The 22,173-nt window shown below is 39.1% G+C and overlaps 1 protein-coding gene and 1 long non-coding RNA gene across 2 annotated transcripts in view; one reads left to right on the top strand and one right to left on the bottom strand.

The window, feature by feature from the left end:
• The first annotated feature begins 234 nt into the window (after positions 1-234).
• Positions 235-4,848, top strand: LOC122165401. Its single transcript, XR_006170464.1, has 2 exons — positions 235-1,445; positions 3,422-4,848. It is a non-coding gene; the product is annotated as an uncharacterized LOC122165401 (long non-coding RNA).
• A 4,998-nt stretch (positions 4,849-9,846) lies between these two features.
• Positions 9,847-22,173, bottom strand: part of PARN (poly(A)-specific ribonuclease) — a 24,627-nt gene continuing 12,300 nt past the window's right edge. Inside the window, exons 14-16 of the mRNA XM_042828187.1 lie at positions 17,017-17,298; positions 12,637-12,821; positions 9,847-10,805 (exon numbers count right to left, since the gene is read on the bottom strand). Of these exons, the coding sequence (XP_042684121.1) occupies positions 10,753-10,805; positions 12,637-12,821; positions 17,017-17,298 (520 nt within the window). The 3' untranslated portion in view covers positions 9,847-10,752. The remainder of the gene's footprint in view (positions 10,806-12,636; positions 12,822-17,016; positions 17,299-22,173) is intronic.

The following is a 22,173-nucleotide window of genomic DNA, read 5'->3' as shown; positions in this document are numbered from 1 at the left end:
ACTTGAGCTGTATCACTTTTCAATCTGTTGTTACCACCATTTCCCTATTCCATTACAATATGATTATGAAAGCACGACTATGATTGATACAACTGTACTGGTGGGAATTTTAAAAAGTGCTTCCCCAAAAGAAATTACATTTCTGAAAGGCAAAGTATCAAAACAAATGGAATTCTGAAAGAAAGAAGATTTTCTCAGAAGGATTTTTTGTTAAGAAAAATGACAGATATTTCCTTCTGATCTGGCTTCAGAAATGAAAGGGACAAACTCCACATTGCTGAAATTAAATTTTGGATTGCTAAAATGGAATTTGGCAATCTGGAGTTTGGAATGATAATTTCAGATAGCAAACCTGACTTCGATAAGGAGATCATTCATGGCACTGACAACCTTCCTGCCCAGTTTATTGGTGAAACAAATTTGTTGATCTAATGTTAGTTTTTTGATGCTCAAATAACCGCACAGTATTTCCTGAAAAGCATGAGGACAAGCACTCTGCTTCTGTAAGGACACTTTTTCTGTACTGGGAATATATATGGGAATATATGGAATTGAAACAGCTGTTGTGTGCCTGTTCTGCTGCTTTAGGGTCGGTGCAGCCAGAAACAAGCCCAGCAAGGAGCCCAGAATCCCTTCAGTGACAGTTCTGTGCTGGAGAGACAGATCCTTTCCAAGCAAGCACCGCCTGTACATGGGATGGCTATTTTTGAAGAAAGAACATATTTGTAGATGACTTAGTGACTTACTGCAGGTAACTACAGAACTGTGGAGAAGGGCTGGATGGGGGGGAGATGATTCTAGAAATCTCTCCCTAATATCTGCATTCGACTTTGTAATGTTAATTTAATCTTGTGTCATTTACATAAGTTCAAATCCTTACAAATATTCAGGTGCTAAGACCTTGAAGATAATTTGGTATACAGCTACTTTATTGTAACTCACAGGAGGTTGTTTGAATGTAAAGCTGTTACATAGAAAGTGAATTCAAATTTCAGCAGTTTGCAGAGTCCCATTGACAGATCATGGTCCTTAAACCAACATAAACCGAGAAAAAAAACACGAGCATGTTTTGTAACTCTCGTAATAGTAGCTGGAAAGGCTCAGTATCTGCAAATCCTTTACAGCCGTTAACTGCTACTTACATCAAAGAAAGCCAACCTTTTACACGCTGTACTCCTTCCCTACCAGCCACATCTACAGTTTGCGTCCATAATTATTCATGCTATTTCCTAAGAACAAAACAGGAGCAGAAAAAACCCAGTGGTTCACTGCTGAGCATGTGAAATTAAAGTGCTGCCTATTTGTTAAATTTTAACATCCAGAGCTGTGAACTGCCATGACCACAACGCCAGCATTCCATGCGTTCTGTAGCCTTGTTACGGGCCAGGAGCTGCCAGCAGAGAGGCAGGGCAGATGCATACAGTGAACCCTAACCAGCTTGCCAGGTAATTCACCTACTTGGGCTCTACATCTGTGGTCAAACACTTCAGAAACAGCTGTAATTGTTTAAAGATGTTATTTTTTTTTCTACTTGTTTCTTACTATCCCTAAGTCCAAGCAAGTGAAATGGACAGATGTCCCAAGCCAGGGGAGTTAAGATGAATAACCTTCCAAAACAGTCAGAGATACATAGCTGAATTTCCTGCACCAAAGGTCTACTTTAAAAGTGACCTAAAATGTAGTCACGTTAAGGAGACAGGGCATACCCCAAAGCTCTGTGGGGCAGGTATGCATCCTCTGTGGGGCAGGTATGCATCCAACCTGGGCAGAGAGTGGCTAGAAGACTAATTAAGCAATGGAATTCCCCAAGATTTTGCTAGTAACAACTAGCATTGACAGATGCTACCAGGAATTATGTCTCAAGGGGTTAAAACTTGGTTAAATAGGTAGATCTTTCACAGAAATAACAAAAAGCACATGCTCAACAGGAAGGCCAATTTCCTGTCACCATCAAATCTCCATTCCAGGCCTTTAGGTTATTCTCACTATTTCAAAGAAGAAAAAAAAAAAAAAAGCCAGACCTTTTTTTTTTTTGTTGTTTGTTTGTTTGTTTGTTTTTTTTAAGAAGAATACAGAACACTGGTCTCTGGCTTTATTAAAGATAAACATCAATTCACTACATTTGCACTATGAATACAAAAGGTTTCTGCTCTAAGTTTTTTTTTTTTTTTAATAGTTAATGTATTATTAACCTAAATCATTCCACAAACCAAGAATTGGTCAAAGATTATCTTCTAGGTTTCATGGTTTCTTAAACAAAGGTATCTTAAAAACTTCAGTGCTGAGCAGAAATGGCATTGGCACTCATCATGCCCTGTGGTTATTTGGCTTTCACGGCCTAACAGGCTTTACTTTCCTTGCTTTGTTGTTTAAAGAATTGCCACCATACTCAGAATTAGCTGAAGTGTCCCAGGCCCACCTGGATGTTGGGCGCAGCACCATAATTTCTAGGAATCTTTATTTAGAATATTTAGATGTTTGGACCAACTGCCAACATATGAATCCTGCAATCTAAAGATTCAAATTCATTTCATTCTCAGTAACATTCCTCACATGCAAGAAATATATTACATGTTATACTCAAATGTACACTGACATAACACTAGAAGGCTTTAAATCAACTCTCAGTGATTTGTATTTCTAATGCTCTTTTGCACATCTGTTGGCATTCTTCACTTTCTGAAACCTGGTCAATCATTTGATGCCTGAGAATTTTTTAACTGTATGAGTTTTAGCTGATGAGTTCATGTGTCCATCAGTCCGGAAAAATTAAGTACAGCAATTTTGTTTGAAAATTGTCAACTCAAGTGAAAGAGCACTTTGTTGATGGGGGTAAATTAGATTCACGTAAATAATGGTTTTTTTTTTAATGCAATAAAGCCTTAGTGTCAGAGTAATAATCTGAGATACATAACTATTACTTCCTCATTACAGATGGAGAAGCTGCAGACAGACAGGTTAAAGTGAGTTGCACAAGGTCACAATTGAGATCCATGGCTAACCTGACAGTGACAGGAGTCAGATTATCTAATGCTGTCTCCTACCAGGAAAAAGAAAAGAGTTATCTGCCTTATAAATAACAGAGCAGCTCAGAAGTGTTTTCCATTTTGCCAACATTGTGAATAAATGCTGGCAGTGTACATGTGTGGAATTTGGCACAGAGCCTCTTTCCTTACAATGTGTCATTCATCCTCCCTTTTAGCAGTTCATTGCCTGCTCCTTTTAGGTGGCTTATAGGGAAGAAAAACAGAGCAAAATAATACATTCATATTGCACTAATGAAACATACAGGTCGAGAGCACTATTCTCTTCGAACTTTGCAGCAGTACAAATTGTCTACAGCATCAGTCAGGTTAAGGACTACCACTGGTCCACCCCACAGATAGAGGAAAGTCTTTAAATTCTTGTTTTTATTTGTCAGGAGAATGTGAAGCTCTCTGTGGTACGATTTGATGAAAAGCTGAAAAAAAAAAAACCCAACTTAAATGGAAGTGCCAGAAAAATTACTGGAGCAACACGCTGCGTCAAGGGCTGTAGGGCTTCCCCCGTAACACCATAAATCTCTCCAGGTTCACTGGAATCTGCAGCTAAGTATTAAATTCACTCTCACTAAAAACACAAACACTAAAAACCCACGTGGGTTTTTGGGTGGCTGAGCTTCATTCTATGCAATGACCAAACCTTCATAAGTCAATGTTCTGAGATATACCCTGGAAGGTTGTATAAATAGTAAGTGAATAATAAGTCAGAAGAATTTGATCTGTCAGGAAGAAAGCATGTTTGGACTCCCTGACTTTGATAAAAATTCAGTCTAAACTAAAGAAAATATTAGTTTGATGAGCTCTTACATGAGCTTTGTTACAGCAATATAAAAATGAAAGGAGTTTTTAAATCCAACATAATTAAGTGTAAGTACCCCAGGGAAAAAAATCCTTCTCTGAGATTGGACTGATTTTTCATAAATAGAAAACCTCACAACATTCCATCACCACTGGGAGAAAAATCAATAAATAATCAAACATGCTTGGCCACGAGATCTCTACCAATCCCATCATTCAGATCTTCATATGCACTCTGAACTGTGACAATATTCAGAAGACACCACTTTTATTAACGTGTCCCATCCAAAGCTCACGCACATCCTTCCAGTAGCCAAAGACGACTTCTGACCTGTGAGGATGAGATTGTGTTGGAAGACCTAAAAACAATGTGAAGGTAAGGAGGGAATCCCTCAAACGCTACTGCATGCTATTACATGTGAGAATATGATCGTAACCTGTGGACATACAGATGAGCTACATGAGAAGTCGTTATTAACATTCGCTATGAGATACGGGATACACGTATGCAAAAAGAACACAGCTCAAAATGCTTGCAGATTCCCACTACCATACCACGCACCTCATCGCAGAGTGGAATACAGACAAATCAATCTATGCGGAATTACTGTAGTTTCAGACAAATGATTTCTAGCAGCTTTTTAACTTCCAAGCTAAGGAATCTGTAACGTACAAGGGAAGTGTGCAGCCGCCTGACCTCCCAGGCATACATTTGTAGCTCCAGTCAACTCCGTGCTTCAAAACAACTCTTTCAGAGCATGGAAGGTGCGAGGCAGCTGGCATAGAGAGCGAGCTGGATCTAGAGCAGTGCATGAGCTGGCACGGCTGAGCACAGTAAGTGCCAAGCAGATTTGCAGTGATTTAAACAGGGCTCGAACTACAGGAAATGGGGGGGAGGAGGGAGGAGTTTGGAAACCTTGTTTTTGAACACGGTATGGTATTATTTAAACACTATGCCATTACTTTCTTCAAATGAAATATAAGTAAAGAACTCTGTATCTTCAACTCAGCTATGTGAGCTGTGTATTCTTTAGTTTGGATCCCTGGAATTTTATAAGGGTTCTTAAGTGTCTGCTTTGGTTTTATTGTTAAGCAGATACTGCATATCTATGATTATGGGTGCTTTCACTTATATATATTAGCCATTTCTTCCATTCCAGTTTCCAGTATTAATTTCAGTTATCTAACAGCCAGTCAGAGCACGTTAAGATGGATCCACTCACCCAGAGGGGTCAGTGGCATAGTTTGGATTTCCTCTTAGGATCATTCATGCTGATTCATTTTCCATAGAAGAAAAGACTGGAATGTGGCAGCACCATATCAGTTTGCCACCTTGCACTGCAAGGTTTGAAAACTGTGTCTAATGGTTTTTTATTTCAAGTGTGGATAGAAGTCAGTAACGCTCTTCTAAACAATAGGGTAAGCTTACGTCCATTAGTTCATGGCATACAGAGCAAGAGCAGCAATGGAAAAAATGCAAAAGCTAATGAGCATAGCTTTCTGTATTCACACATCACCACATAAATTTTTTCACCTTTCTGTTTTTCCTAGAGTAGACAATATGATGTTTTAATGCAATTTGTGTCTCCATAGACAAAACTGGAAAGCTGTTATGTCATACACAAGTCTAAATATCTAAAAGGCAAATTTAGTTTAGCGTTTTTAAAAAAAGACAGTTTTCTGAGTGTGAAGTCACTCTGGTAGCACTTATCTTGCTTCAAGCACCAGATGAAGCTCAGCCTCCTGCTGGCTCTGCCCACAGGTTTCTGCCGCTTCCCCCGTCAGACCAAAACCATCACGGACTGTTTGCTTTCCAACAGCACTGACACGCCGCTTTGGCCTTATTCCTCCTGCCACTATCAGACATCCACTCAAAAGCAGTCATCAAATACATTTAGAGATAGACAAACAGTTTTGTGAATGTTTTTAGAACAGGCCTTGCAATACAACCAGGCCCACAGAAAACTGTCTGGAATGAGACATTCAGGCATTGAAGTGATGCCTCTCTGTTCAAAATCCGGTAACACTGAGCAATTATTTCAATGCAAAAAGCAAGCACAACATGCAGAGCCCTAAGAGCATGTATAGAAAATTCCAGCTGTCTCAAAGAAACACACAACCTGTAAACCTAGTGGGACTGCTTGGGAGGAAAATACTGCTCTTTTTCACAAGCTACAGTGAAAAGATTAAGTCAGGTGCTCAAATTCTCATTGAAAATGTGAGCAGCTCTAAGTCTGACCACAAGGACAACAGCAAAACAGCAGCCATGATGGTGCTCCAGCTGGGTGCTCACAGCCACAGGTAGCATTAACACAAAACATGAGAACACCTTTATTCTTCATTTTCTGATCTCATTTCACTTTCAATGTTGACAATTCCTGAGCATAACTGAGCACTCCCTATATGAAGTCTTATTTGCACAACTATTTTTAGTTTTATTTAGGAAATATTAGATGTGCACAGATACACTGTTACAGCTAAACAATTTTTCACTGCTACTGCTATCTTTGTGTATTTTTACAATTTTATTAAATAAAACAATTACTAAAAAGAAAACAAGAGGCTCTTCAGCCTTCAAGTCAGGAACTGTACGTAAACTTGAGAAAACTATGAATTTTGTCAATATATTGTTGTCCTTCAGGCTGTTATACCATAACCCAAAAAGAAATCAGCCACATTCTCAATTGAGCCTCAAAGATTGATTTCAAAGTAATCATCTTGAAAACAGTTATCTTGTCAATTGTTTGATGGATTGTAAGCAGATCATAAATTAGGATGAAACACTAGCCACAGTCCCAACCTCCAAATTTTCACATTCAATTACATTCTAATAGCAATCAGATCACACAGGGTGATTCTAGTCATAAACCAGGAAATTGCTTGCTTTTAAGAAATGATTCCAACAGTGGGGAAGTCTAACTTTTCATTTCATTAAATGTTTTCTCCATCATACTTATGAATAAATCATTCCATCGTTTTGAGCTGTGATCCACCCATGATCATCACGTGCATGGCTTTTTATTTTTAAAAGAAATTTCTCATACAGCTATTAAAGCAAAAAAAGAACATTTTAATTACCCTATAAATTCCCATCGAGCCCACCAGCTCCTGAACCAGCTATGGTGAGGCACTACTTCCGTGAAACACACAGGAGAAGTCAGTCAGTTTAAGTTCAAAGCCATAAAAGCACCAGAAATAGACAAGCAATTGCATATTTATTTACTAGTGTATTGTGGAGAATCTTAAGGAATCTTCTTTACTGTGCACACCTGCTCAGTTGGCAATAGTCTACAGACTCAGAAGCCAAGACCTCTTGATTACCAACAGTACTCTCATGAATGCCCTGAAGCTGAAGGGCAGAGAACATTTTTACCTGTGTCACATTTATCATGATTTAAAGACACAGGGTACATCTGGGAGACCAGACATCATCTAGGCACCAAGACAGAACTCAAAGGCTTAAAGAAAGAAAGGGGTTAACACCACTATTTTTTTAAAAAATCACTACATTTTAGCTTTCTACCTCTCTCTTCCTTTCTCCACTGGGTGGATAAATAATTTAGTATTCCATCTAAATCATCTGAAGCGTTTTGTTTTTATCCCAAAACAAGATCAGAGCTGAGTGCATGCATAGGTTGCTGCTCTCCCAGCAACGTTAACATTACTTGGGATACTCAATCTCCCTCAGGCCTCATCCAATCATCTGCCCCTCTTCTCATCCACACCACAGGGACACTCGTGCTGTTCTCTGCTACTCAGTGCTACGCCATACCCTTCACAGGCGCTTCTCTCCTCCACCAGAACCAACCATGCCGCATGCTGTCACACCTGTGCTTTCTGGTCCAAGCCACCCCTCATCCCAGAGATGCTTGAGATACTTTTGCATACGATGAATTTAAGTACAATTTTAACATTATTTTCAATTCAAACAACTAAGTGCTCAAGTGTTATTGATAATTGGTCACTGTCAAGTTTAAACTTCAGTCAAATTAACACATTCCAGCCCTCCTGCTTTATTCCCCTATGGAGAGGTTTTCCTTACTTCTCTCACTCAGGTCTAAGCTCCCAAGTTCTTTTAATCACAAAATTCCCTCGTTTTCCCAATTGAATTTCTGCTTCCACCAACGCCAGCTGCAGGTGACACCCAAGAGCCACACTCTGCCACTCTCACTGCGCCCATCCCCACCGCCTGCAGTGAGGAGCCGCCAGTCCTCGCCTCAGCGCAAGCACAGAGCACCACGGCTCTGCCGCAACGCCTGCCGTCTGCTGAAGGAAAAGCCTTTCACTTCAGCACGACCATCAGCAAGGTAACAACGGCTATTTTACGCCACTGAAGAGCAGAAAAACAAGCCGTTAAGGCTGCTGGGCACTCACCTCGTCCCTGGCTGCACGCAGCGCTGCTCCTGCGCCCACCGCCCACCGGCGGGGCTGAGGGCGCCCCCACCCTGAGGGAAGATGGAGGCCGTGTGCCCTGAGGCCCCCAGCGCCAAGCGCTGTGCAGGTCTCCTCCTGCCGGAAGTTGTTCTGGCCCCGGTAAGGGCAATTGTGCAGCACACAGAACCAGGTAAAGCCACTGCTGCTTCCTCAAACAGAAAACAAAGGAAGAGCATCAAAATTAAACGACATCCTTGGGGTTTACTCCCCACTTCCCCTGAGGACAAAAAGGAATGAAGAGGGGAAAAAAAAAAAAACCCTAAGTAATTCTATCCAAGCATGGTAGATATGCCTGAGTTTACGAGGCCAGAACAGCCTGTCCACACCTCACTGCTGCCCCAGCAGCTCCACACAGCCGCCCCAGGAGCCCGACCCTCCTGTCTCACAGCGCACAGCCCGAGAGGCGCTGCGGCCGCAGACTGGTGATGACAACTTTGTGTTCTGGGAAAAAAAGGTGCAAACTGCAGGCACGTATTTTAAACTTGTATCAGGAAACAAATGTGCATCACATTTAGGAAGCCACATTCCTCCTCTGCTAGAATTAGTGCTTTCATTTATAGTGAGGTGCACAAAAGGTCGTTTCCTCTTTACAACAGCATCTACCCCTGACAACTGTCCACCCAAAATTAGTGCTACTGATATCACAGTCCCAACCCCATCTCATTTTATTAGTGTAAGTAGGCATTATCTGGTAAAATCAAAGGCTACGCAATGACTAGAAAACAGAACAGCGTTATTTTCCTAAGAGGTACTAAGTATAGCTGGAGATAAACAACATCCTGCTCTCCAAAATTCAGAGTGGGAAGAAGACTGGAAATAGTGGATACAGTAGCTTAGAGAAATATACACCCACTCTACTCTTCATACAAAAATAATGATCTGGAAAGGATTTAAGCCTCTATATTGTAATGAAATGAAGACAAGTTCCCATGCTGCTACATACACTCTGGATCAGAAGAGTTCTGTTGATAATTTCCTGTAGCATCACTAATAACACTGTCTTCTGTCCCACATTTCAGTGCAATAATATGATGCTATGGCTGCTACTAAACAAACCAACAATAACAACAAACCTTAGGTGCACTAATTCCAGCAGTACTCCAAGATTAGAAATTAGACATTTCACATTTGAGGGATTTAAATCCTTTTCCCTTTTGCAAAACAAATCCAAGATTCAAGATAGTTCTTGCAATCACTTAAAAAGCCACACATTTTGGCATACCTTCAAGCAGGTTGCTGCACTGTTAAAATGACAATGGTTCACACTGTGATGTAAGTACAATCTGATGTAACTTTCTTAATATTCCACTTTTCCATAGAAATGGTTTTCAACTTGCTGATTTGCAGAACCCTCATTCTTTTTTCCAAGGGAAATGCATAGCAAACGTTTTTCAACAGACTTGGCTTTTCTTCATTACATTTCACAAATATCTTGAAAGTAGTCAGTCCATAGACCCAGAGGGTCTGCCTGATACAGACTGAAAACTGTATGAAGACTTAAAAATAATTTTAAAAAATAGTGTTAGGAAGAGCAAAATAAGAGCACAAAAAATATATTTCAGGAGCCAGTACATAAAAGCAAACCACTTCCTAAGAAAATTTCTTTAATTTTCATTTTATGGAAATACATCTTTTGTTTTTATTTCCATGATACAAAAATGTTAAATATCAAACATTTTCTGAAATCTACCAATGCAGATCTTTTTTAAACAAATAGAGGGCTGGTACAGTTAGCAGGTTTGTCACAGGTACCAAAAAACATTTTTAACAAAAACCCCACAAGATGGGGAAGAAGCAGGGAAGAAATAGATAGGGACTTAGGGGTGAAAACAGCAGCAGATGTGAAAACAAAGAAAAAAACTACCTCCCACCATGAAATTCATATTTAAGGAGCACATAAATTATATTTTTGGAAAAGACAGGGTATCTGTAAAGCTGGTATTCAGATGAAGCTGGCTGCACTGGGAGTGAAGTAAAGAATGGAAAACTAAAAAATGATTTCCAGATAGTAACAGGTAAAAAGCAATATGTGAAACTGCAGTTCTACCTGTATCAAGAGTTCTGACAGCACTCTGATGTTGCCTGAAAAAATATCTAAAGATTAGGAGATTTGTGGTAACTTCCCTCAAGCACAGGAAACAGTCTAGCACAAAATCATAGACTGCCAGGTCTTTTTGTACATTTCATAGCCAACATGCCAAAGTGGATGACCGAAATACATCTAGTCTTGCTTCTTAAATCTAACATAATTAACAACAGCAAGGATTTCACTTGATCAACAACAAGATCATATACTAGTCAATATACACAGAAGTAAAATTGACAGTGATTGTTCAGTAAACAGTTTAAAATAATTAAACTGGTTTTCAGGACACATACTGATTTGTTAACACCACTTCAGTTAAATAAATTATGGCTTCCAGGAGGTGCATTCTCACAACTGCTTTCAATCAATTCCACTTGTTAAGGCAGTTATTTCCTACCATGTTTCAGGGACTTCAAAAATTTCAGTGGAATTACTTGTGAGGCTTCCTAAAAAGACAGAATCAGAAAGCTGTATATTAATGACTTCAGTATACAAATACTGAAAGGAAAGAAGTAAAGTCAAGACTATTTTGGTTCTTTCAAAGCATACAAAATCCTATTTTTCTCCTCCAGATACATTATTTACAGTATTCACAAAGAGAACCCAACAAGCTGTTTAAAAGACATCCCCATCCTCTCTTCTGTTCTACAGGCTGCAATAACTCACAAAACAGTGAAAATATCAGGTGAAACGTGATCACCTGTCACCTGTCTGTATTCAGCCAAACACACAATTCCAAATATTCTGGCTAGAAAAACATGTTGCTGTTGAAGTCAGCAGAAAGAAATCCTTAAATCAGCCCCATGTGAAAAGTCTTCCAAATAAAAGCAAGACAATGTTAAATATGGAACAGAACACTGCATATTCTAATTTATACATCCCAACAGTTTTTAGAAGATAGGAAAAGATCTATAATTTATATTAGAAACACTACTGATTTTCAAGCACTGCATATTGAGTTCTTAAAAAAAAAAAAAAAAGAAGAAAAAAGAGAAGATCTATAAAACACCTCAGAGAGAATAAAGACTGCACATTTTGACAGTTCTACAGGTCAACTGCCTACTGTTTCTTCTGCTTTTCAAAATCGCAGTCTCCTGAAAATGAGTTTCTACGAGCTGCAACAGCTAGCAGTTCATGAAATGTGAATGATCTGCTCATGGACCAGTAAATCTTTCAAACAAACATGGGCTTACTCTAAGCATGTGGTGAACTGCAAGAATCGTTACAGATGACTGTGAGTTACTCATCCAAAATGCTAGGAAGGGAGATTAAGCACACTCACTTTTCCTCAGGAAATAAAAGCACAGCTATGTGATTCATAAAAGCTAAGTACAGCAAAATCTGAAAGGCCTGCCTAAGATTAAGATCCCAGTGGATGGGCACCAATCTGGCAGCTCACTCCTCTACGGAATTGTCTCAGCCAGTACTTTATCAGATGTTCCAGAGAAGGAAGGATATCAGCGTTGTACCAAACTGTGTGCAGGAGGGGTGGTGTGGGGCAGGCAAGCTGGCTGTGAAAGTTTTGGCTTAGTCTTAATGATAGATAACATTTGGACCAGATTGAAAAAAGCACTGGTTCCTGAACTTACAGAACTATCTCCCAAATAACAGTGAATAAGGGATGCCAGTGCAATGTCGTCAAGATAGTCTGTGTTAACATTTGGAAGTGTTAATTACAAGGACACATATATTAGCCTTCAGGGCAGTGGGTAGATTTATTAAAACTGGGCTCCTTTGCATACAGTAGAGTTTGTTTAATGATACACATCTTGCAGACCAAGCTGCATGCAGTCATTCATTCTGAGACTCCTTCTAATCAAGCTTAAGTGAAAAGGTCGACATGAGGGGAGTCTTACAACTGCTGATGGCTTGTTGGACTAACGAGGAGATCCACTATAGAATCCTGCTTCCAGAATTCTTTTACTTTTGTTTATGGTATTTGAAGTTCCTGCATAACCTAAAAAGTCTCATTGAAGAAAAAAGAAGTTTAAAATAGCTAAAAATATTTTACTATATAGAAGAAAGTAAGACAATAAGAAATCAAATACATCCTGCTTCATTTAGTTTGATGCAATTTTTTTTCAGTTTAAATAACATACAACAAAATAAGTTGTAACAGTGCTTAAAGCGTGACATTCATAAGTCCAGAAAAATTGAGACATAAAAAACAAACAAGCAAAAAACAAACAAAAAACCCTCAACAACAAACTTCAGTTCTGATCAGGCCTAGGGCAGTTTCAAACAACAGAAAATTATGATCAAGAACATTGCTTTTACCTGCTGAAACTTGTTCTCTCTTGATTTTTTTGAACCTTTTGGTTCTCTTCTTAACATCTGGAGGTGACTCTGCATAGCAGTTGGTCTCATCTTCTGGAACCCCTTCCTCTTCCAAATTGTCAGAACCAGTTTCTTCCTGAATAGGACTCATACTTCTCTTTCCCGCTACGCTGGTACCTGTAAAACTGAAACGTGGAGAAGATACTGTTATCAACAAGTTAAGAATAACAACTAGATGGGTACTAGTTACTATGTATCTATTAAATGCTTAGGAAAATAATAATATAAACTGTATAAAGTGCTGAGCCATAACATTACATTATCTGGAAGATGCGACTCAGCTGTAAGAGTCCATAACAGTCATCGACTAGGATGGTTGTGCAAATGAAGGTTTTTATGGTTTGTCATGTAGGTGTCCCAGGCTTAGCTGCTATTCTGCTGAAATCACTCAGCTCAAGTGTAATTAAAGCTGCTCATCTTCATATTGAAAGCTTCCACATGCTAAGTTCATCTCCTCTGTCAAAACTACACGCAGTTTTACAGTATTTCTACTACAGAGAAAACATCATGAACACGCACTTAGAGCTCTGATTCATTCAGGAAACACTGAAGTTATGCTACAGAGATTTTCATTCAACTAGAATGCAATTATTAATAATGAAACAAGATGATTATTCTTTCATTCAATATTAAATTCTTTTATCTCTAAGTTACAGAACAAAACTTTTAAACAAAAACTTTTAAACACAGTTTTAAAGAAAACTTTGTACTTTTTTCTTTTAGTCACTAATACAAAGAAGCACAGGGTATCAATAAGGTTCAGGTAAGGGAAGTAAGATCTAGCTATACAGTTTTGGCTTTGAAGTGAAGGCCCTTTTTCATCTGAACGTTTTAGAACAGACTCTTTCTGAGATGTCCGAAAGCAGTTAAAAACCATGAAGCATGATTATGCTTCATGCTCTTACTTCCATGTTAGGAACACAAACACCATTTCCTCTATGAATACCTGGCTCTTCCTCCAAACATTCACACACAGAAGGCCTTCTTGAACAACCTCTTATAAATCTCATTTTTAAGTCACCACAACACAGCTACCATCAGCAGAATGACAAAAGCCAAAGTGCTGTTTGGAAAGGGAAGGGGGTGGGACAGGAGCAAAGAGCTCTCGTGAAAACAAAATTTTTAATTCAGAAAATTAAAAATTACAAGGGCTTGCTCCAAAAGTAATGCTTCCTATTTTGTGATGTCAGCCCTGATGTCAGAGGCAGCTGTTGGTGGGATGGCAGCAGAGGCTGAACCTGCCCACCAACATTCCGTGACAGGTTGTTGCTGTGTGACAGATGGCAGCAGAGGGGCACTGGGACAGAATGGCGCCTGACATGGAAGTGTGGGGGGAGCGAAGGGTGGAGCTGAATTCCTCCATGTGGAAAAAAGGCCCCCCAGTGACACTTATCAGTGCTTGTGAACACTTATGGAGACTGAACAGTGGTGTCAGTGCAGTAAGAAGGGGTGCTGCATTTCAGCTGTGGTGACAGTGACAGCAGTCACCTCAACTGGTGCAGATTTTCTGGGGGGGGGGCACAGAACATTGAAAAAAATCAGGTGAGCATTTTCTCTATCAAATAGCAAGAGTGTGAGCTTTGTGTCTGCTGTCGCTTCCATGGACATAAAAGGAGGCATTACTTCTGGAGCAACCTACTTGCTATTATATTAAAAAAAATTGAAAAGTTTAAGAACTCTACCTTTGGGAAAGGTATTCTGAAAAATACATAGGGAAGAAAAATCATGACCCATAAATTACAATTCCAGGACTTAGAGATACTCCAAGGGCTCTTAGAAAGAAACTTACTGTAAGGAATAAGTTCAAAACAAAAACTAATTTCAGGCTTCACATTTTTCCTGCAGACAAAAATAGAAAACAAAACCAAAAAAAAAGAAAGCAGACCAGAAAACAGACAGCACGAGGATCAAAATATAGGCAATCAAGTACTGTTGACTTCCTGCTTTCTCCTAAATTATTAGGATTTTTTCTACATTTACTCATTCACTGCATGGACTCCACATGACTACAGATTGTGGATTTGGTTGATGTTTTTTTTTCCCCGTGTGTCCTATTCTTCTTTGACCTAAAATAAGGTTCGAGAAGTACAGCAATGTTATTTATTCACTTAGCAATAGCAGCAAATGAGTATGGCTGTGTATACGAGTCAGAGCACTAGTCAGAGCAAAGTTCAGTTTTCTAATTTTACCAGCTATTTTGGAGCACGTCCACCCGTCTGTCTCAATTTCCTTACTCTGCTGAGAAACAACTGAACAAAGTGGAAAAAAACAAACTACAAGCTATCAGTAATTTTCCAATTCAGAATCCTCATCTTTCTGGATACCTAAAGCATCTAGAGACAGCCTTAGACCAGCCTTCAGAACACACATTTAACAGCAACAATACGATTACAAAAGAAAAAAAAAAACGATATTTGAGCAGAGTCCAAACCATTTTTGGGCAGCAAAATAAAGTTTTATTCTTAGTTTTAAAGTAAAATTACTAGCCAAGTTTAGGGAAAAAAAAGTAAGGAAAGCCTATCACATATCACCAGTTGGCAAATCTCCTTAGTTAGCACAATGCAGTTTTTCTGTTGGTCACTGAAGATAGCAGGTGTGGGTGTGCATGTCTTCAGCACAGGCAGAGTCCAGCAGCCCTCCCTCCCCAACCTCTCCTTTCTGCTGACCTATCTAAATGCCAGCTAGGATGAATGCCATGGGAAGAAGATGGTAAAAGGGGAATCTGGAAGAATTAATGAACCTTCAATACTGTTCTTCTAAGTTTGCCAATGTAAGGCAGAGGCTTTTCTTGTAAGAAACAACCAACAACTTCACTACTGAATGAATGTTGCCACCATGGAGAACAGCCATTCTGCAGCTGTGCTCCCTTCGCTGGCAGAAGCTGATGCAGTAAGCTTATTAAGTAATAAATAAATAAAGGGTGCAGTAACACGAAGCTATTATAAGAGATCAGCTGCTAGCTTCATCATAGGAACGAGCACTAAACTATATATGGTTCAGATTAATCTGGAAAAATATGCACATATACACACATATAATCATTTATAACACTGTATAAATATGTTTACATGTATCTTTAAAATATTTGTGTTTATGTATCTGTGGAAAGAAAAATGCATCTACAATTACCTTGAGTGAACTGAAAGACCACAAGGTTTGAAGTTACATGTTATACCTAAGCTGGTACAACTGCCAGATCACACTGGAAAGAGGAAGTATTTGCAAGAGACAAGTTGACAAAAGAACACCATCTATCGAGTAAAAAAGGAGACAAAACTAAGAACAAACGTGCCAAAAGATCTGCATGGAAGGGAATTTGGAAGAGAATCAAGTCACTTTATTTCTGGATTAGTGAGAACTAAAATTTGTAGAACATCAATCACAAAAGAAGTTCAGTCTACAAACAAATTGAAGACTGCTTTCCAGGGTTATCAAAATGTTGATCATCCAAAAATAACATAGCAAGGGTGCTTCTTGGGGAATCTTTCAATACAAGAAAAACAGCTTCAAAATTTTGAAGGACATGAAGTGTTCAGGCAGACAACTCATTGAGCTAAAAGAAAATTAAGGAAACAATTCACTGAAATTTATTCAACAGCTTTCCACGTTACACATTTGTCATCATCCCCTACTAACTTGAAAGACAAAAACAAACCTGTCTTGCAGTCTTACTGCCTTCCAAAGTATTTGTTAAAAGAATTATCTGTGGTTCAAACCATAAGCCACCAACACTCACTGTCTGTCTAAAAGCTGCGAGATGCCCAAAATACACATAACAGCATTCAATAAGGAGAGAGACTTGCTCCACTAGAAATAAAACTACGACTGGCTATCTTCATTTACCTTCCTGTTCCTGAAACACAAGGACGACTCCATCAGGACTGCCTAAGATGGTATTTTATACCCTTCACTGTGGCAATATCACCATGGAAAATCATCCAAAAAAACTGAAAATCATCTTTACAGTAGCATAAGAAGAGAGCTTTCAAAGCTCCCAAATGCCAGCAGCCATGTAGAGATGTGAAAAAAATGAAACAGGTAACTTTTTTGATTTTAAGAAACACTGCTGCTCCATCGAGCTCAGACGCTGCGAGTTGGCCTGCTCCCAGTATCACAGTATTTCAAGTTTGCCTCATCACCAAATCCCCTCTACTCCTTTATCCATCATCTTGTGACAGGTGCTGTACCACTAATGATTTATATGCAAATTAATAAAATATACATACAGAGAAAAACGCCAGATACGAACTATCTGAAAAGTGCAATGCCTTTGGTGAAAATATAACAAAAACAATGAGTCTGCACTACAGAAAGTCTCACCTGTTAACACAGTAGTATCGACTCTGGGAAACGTAAGGTGCACCTTGAGTTTTCAACCGTTTTCTCTCCATCTCCTTCCAACTATCTTCCGTACATTTTCTCTTTGCTCGCTTTTCTTCATGTTTTTTTTCAACATATTCTGCGTATGTCTGGATCCTGTAACTTTCAGCATATCTGCTGGTGTTTACAGCTATGGGAAAGGCAAGAGATATTATAAACAAAACACTTACATAACAACACGCCTTCTGAGATAGCTTAGTTTTAAGATTAGAAGGCAGCAAACTATTTGTTCCATTCATACAAATGTCTTCTATCTAGTTCCACTGGTAGTGGCAAAACAAATAGCTGTACTCTCCTAAATCCACACTGCATGGTTGAATTACATACTCAAAATACTTCTGAGTGAGACTTCACACAAGAAGGGTTAATTCTTTTAAATTAGAAATCATCAGTTCTTCAGTCATAGTCCTCTTCCAGACTGCTTGTTGGCAAGAAGAGATTTCCTGGATTTTTTCCCTTTTAGTCTCATTACTTAACCCAGCAGGTTTATTTTGCATGTCTGCCAGGAAAAGACGACATTTGCAAAGGCTCTGCCAAAACTCTGTTTGATTGCTGTGAAACATAAGCTTATTTGAGCTGCATTTTTTGTTGCCCAAGATACTGGTGGAAGCAGCTAATTAGAATCCAGCTGCTGCCTCCTATCTTTCTGATGTTCCATCTCCACTTAACTGAAAAAGTGCTGCCAGTTGGAGGTAGAAGAATTAGAATCACCTAGAAAGAAAAAACTGCCACTGCCTTCACTCAGCAACAATTCACCAGTGTTCCTTTGAGCCCCAGCATCTTTGCAGAGCTGCTTTTCATCTGTAAGCCAAGCTCTGGCATAAAGCCATTGCTGGAACAGATGAATCAGCAAATTAAACTGGCTGTCAACTGGTGTCTTCTACTGTTTTTAGCTTAAGTCACTGAAATAAACCGTCATAAATCAGCAAACCTATTTAAATATAAAACAAAAAAAACCCACATTCCTTTTCATGTATGCAGACAGAGCCTTTTAAAATACTGTAATAGTGAAGTGGAGATGAAATCTTTATTTTATTTGTGTACTTCCAACCACTCTGTAGAAATTTCAGATGTGTGTATCACCTTCTCATTCTTTATGAAGTGCTGTCATCTCAAATGCAGGGTATTCTGCACTACCTGTAATGCACATACAAGAGGTAGCATGCTTCCACATCACCGCTCAGAAATGCAGGTTGGTTTTTTTCCTCTTTCAGAGTAGGTCTCTACTCTGCATATTGACTATGCTACTATGAAAGCAATTACCTACAGTACAAGTCACGGCACGTAGGTGCTGCTGCTGCAAAGTCTTTCAAACTTATGTAAAACTTGGCATCAATATCTTGTATATCTACTCCCAAGAATAGGTATCTGCAACTAAGACTCACGGCCTGATGAGACTGTTGCACTACTTAAAGGCACATTAAACATACCTCCTCTCACACCCCTTACATTTGTCTGGACTGTAGAGGTCAGAGGATCTCTTCATAAGAATATATATATATACTGAGAATATGTACTGCCCATGAAGTGAGGGTGCAGGCATCGTGAATGAATTACTAATGCTCACTGGAGTTACTGCATACCAGCCAACATTCCTAAGGGTAACATTTGTTTAGTTAAACTCAAGCATGTTTTTACTTGCTAAAATCAAGCACGTAGTTACCATGGATCATCTGATAAACAGTGATTTGTTAAAACACAATAACAATTTCACATTATTTGTTTTGCTATACACTAGGAGCCAGAGTTACGGCTCTTCCATTTAATTTCCTAACAAACCCTGCTTGCATTTAAGAAAAAGATAATCCTTATTGAGCATCTTAAAGGCCATTTTTTAAAGCGTGTATGAGAATAAATATTTTTGGTCAGACAACTCTTCTTTCTTGAAACAAGACATTTTTTTTTAGCAGCATATTGCATTCCACAAACATATTCACTTTATATGTACGTATATACATATGAGTGGTTCTAAAGAGCTAAACCATACTGTGACCAGCATCGTATGCTCAACTGAGCACATAAAAGGTATATGCTAAAAATATTTCTCCACACAAAGCACAACTGAAATGAAGACGTGGGCAATTCTAAGGAACAACACAGACAGTTACATCCTGCATGGTCTTGAATTAAAAAGCAGCTCTCTGTAAGTTTTAAAAACTTTTTCTCTGATGCTCTGTCAATGCTACCAAACCAAATAGAACTACCTTAACTCTCCAGTGCCAACAGAAGAAAAGCACTGCTTGAAAGTCTTGTGAATTCTAACAAAATATATCAAACTAAAGGGAACAGAATTGTTTTTACTTATTTTTAAATCGTAAAATGAAGATAAATTTTCCTTTGAGAAGCCTGTTGGTAATGTTGGTAAGCAACACCACATGGCTGCATTTCACTGCATGGGTTGCAGCCGAAAAGTCTTGGTAGACAGACATTTTCTCAACTCTATTTACAAAAAAAGCTCTCTACACTTGATAGCAACACACACTAGCAAGATGGATACTTTGTTGAGCTGGATGTATTTAGCAAACCACTTGCTAACGCTTGCATTAAAATAAAACTTTATCCTGAAGTAGTTTTATTCACTTTCAGCAGAATTATCGCACGTAAGCCTACTTCTCACAATGTCAAGTAAATATATTCCAATTGTGGCTGAAGGAAGTAGAAAATAATGACTAATTCAGGCACAGATTGCCTGCTTTCTATTTTCCATCGCAGCTGTGCTGCTGCAAATCCTTCTGCCCATGCCAAGGTAAGTACTGCAGGCTTGCACCGCCTTCCCCAATAAAGTGACACTTCATTAGCGCGCTCCTCAAGATCCTTGTTCTCAAGGAAGGCCAAAGAGGAAAAAACCCCACTGCAAACTGTTATAAAAAATAAAACAGTCAAGAGTTAGCTAGAGCAAGGTACTGAGGTCTCAAGGAAGATCCTCCAGGATAATCCTGCACTGAGGCATCATGAAAGGAGAGTCTGGGTTTGCTCTGAGGTCAGGAGACTATTATTTATTTTAAAATAACTGATAAAAAACACTTCAGCACATAGAAGAGCCTATTTGTTCAAAAACTTATAATGTAGTGCAACTTTGGATCCCAGAATCACCTAGAAACATTCAAATGCCTTGAAGAAGTTAAGAATTTACTCAGTCGACACAATTCCAGAAATATAAAGCCCATTCACTCTCAGAGATCATCAAAATGATTTACTCAGTCTTTTATTCAGTGATAAGGAAAGAAGCCTCAATACAACTAACTTGGAGACTTAAGTCTCAAGTCTCCAAGTAGCAGATGCAGCACTCAGTACATGCGCTCCAAGAAGCTTCTGACTCTTCAACAACCTGCCTGATGTTTCCTCCCCAAGGGAATCCATCAGACTTCCGTGTATGGATCGCTCCTCCTCAGCTGCCCAGACTTTAAACAGGCTGGAAGCTATTGCATTAAAACATACCAAGTGTCAATATTTTGTTAGAGAAATTTTAAGACTCAAGTACAAAACACGCAAGGACAAATCATTGCGTCAGACACCATTTTTCTATTACAAAATAGAAACATTTTGTTATTTAACTCAGTACTTAATTCCACAAGCCACCAACACAGAAGTACTCATGGACAGTGAAGGTCTATTTCCCCGCCTCAGGTAATCCATCTACGAAAGACTGATGCACCTTTTTCCTTTTCTTCCCTTTTTCTGATAGCCTCATGCTGTTTTATTGCCATTCAGCACAACTAAGAACAGCATAAAGGTGAGACTCTTAGTTTCACAGTAGCTAGCATTATTCTTAAAAGTGCTGACAGAAGCCTGAAGCCCCATATTACTACTCTAATATTTTAAGGAAGTTTTACTCAAATGCACTTATTTACATGTAACACAGCACCTTTACAAGTCAGATATACTTGCAAAAAACACCTTCTATCTTCCTTTCTTTGCTGCATTGTAACCATTTATTTTTTTTTTAATTCAGAATAAAAAACACCCTGAACTTGTCTCACATTCCTGCAGGTACCACTGGGTGGATCTTGCACTAAGCTTACATCATAACTTTCTTTATAAGTAGAAAATTGAGGTGAAATGCCATTTTAATGCAGGATAGTTGGATTCAAGCATCTCCATGCAAATGTGCAGGCCAGCAAAGCATCAAGCCAGCATCATCACCTCATCTGCCCTGCTGCACGTGCTGGCTAAGTAATTCAGCATTCCAGTTACCAGGAGAAAAAAAAACCCTCAACAAAGACCACAGAAATGATGGTACAGTCCACTGAGACTGTCCACACCACAATCTTGTAAGCAGATTGTTATTAAGGATTTTAACTTTCTTAAGTTGCAGTTTAAATACTGAAAGAATTCAAACTATTTAACCTTTGCACCCTGTTTAAATTCCTCAGTAACTAAAACAAAATCTATGACATATTTCAAATAATCCCAAACAAATGAAAAGGCAGTGATGAGAATATTGTTGCAGATAACTGACAGCAAATCTGTCCTCCTAAATCTGCATCACTAATGCTGAAAGCTGTGAAACAGCTGTGCTGTGAATTATGCCACCAGCTCTGCTTTGAGACCAAGACTGGAACGTATCAACCAGCAATTCTGCTTCTTGTTACAGACGAGATTGCCCAGCTGTACAAAGTTCACCACACCTCATTCCCAGTGCTGACGAGCACAGAACGGCTGGTAGAACTAGCGTGCTCAGATTTGTTAACATACAAAAAGAGTAAAACGCACAGAACACTTCCTTTCTAGTAAAAGAGGTAAAAGGTCTGCGAGTATACCAGTAGACATTGAGAACAGACTGCTCATGTATGAGAGACTTCTTGGAAAGAAACAGAAAGCACTGCCATTAGATTTCATCTAACAGCTTGTTACCAAATGGGAGAATCCCATTCCTCACTCTTTAGCAAGTCACATGCTCTCACGCCCTCCTTTATGGTGTTTCTGATGATTTCTGAGCAGTTGCTGAGCTGGTTAACCCCACCGAGCCTGCAGCAACTTTTTTCTGGACACAGAATCAGACACAGGAAAGCAGTGAGAGCTCACCGTTAGAGCAGGAAAAGAATCACATAATCAGAGGGGTTGGAAGGACCTGAAGAGATCATTGAGTGCAACCCC

Source organism: Centrocercus urophasianus, unplaced genomic scaffold (assembly GCF_019232065.1).
Source record: "Centrocercus urophasianus isolate 14NV4802_14NV808 unplaced genomic scaffold, USGS_Curo_1.0 seq_29, whole genome shotgun sequence".
In the NCBI taxonomy this organism is placed as follows: domain Eukaryota; kingdom Metazoa; phylum Chordata; class Aves; order Galliformes; family Phasianidae; genus Centrocercus; species Centrocercus urophasianus.
The sequence above is the reverse complement of the archived record's forward strand: the minus strand, read 5'-3'. Positions and strand labels throughout refer to the sequence as shown.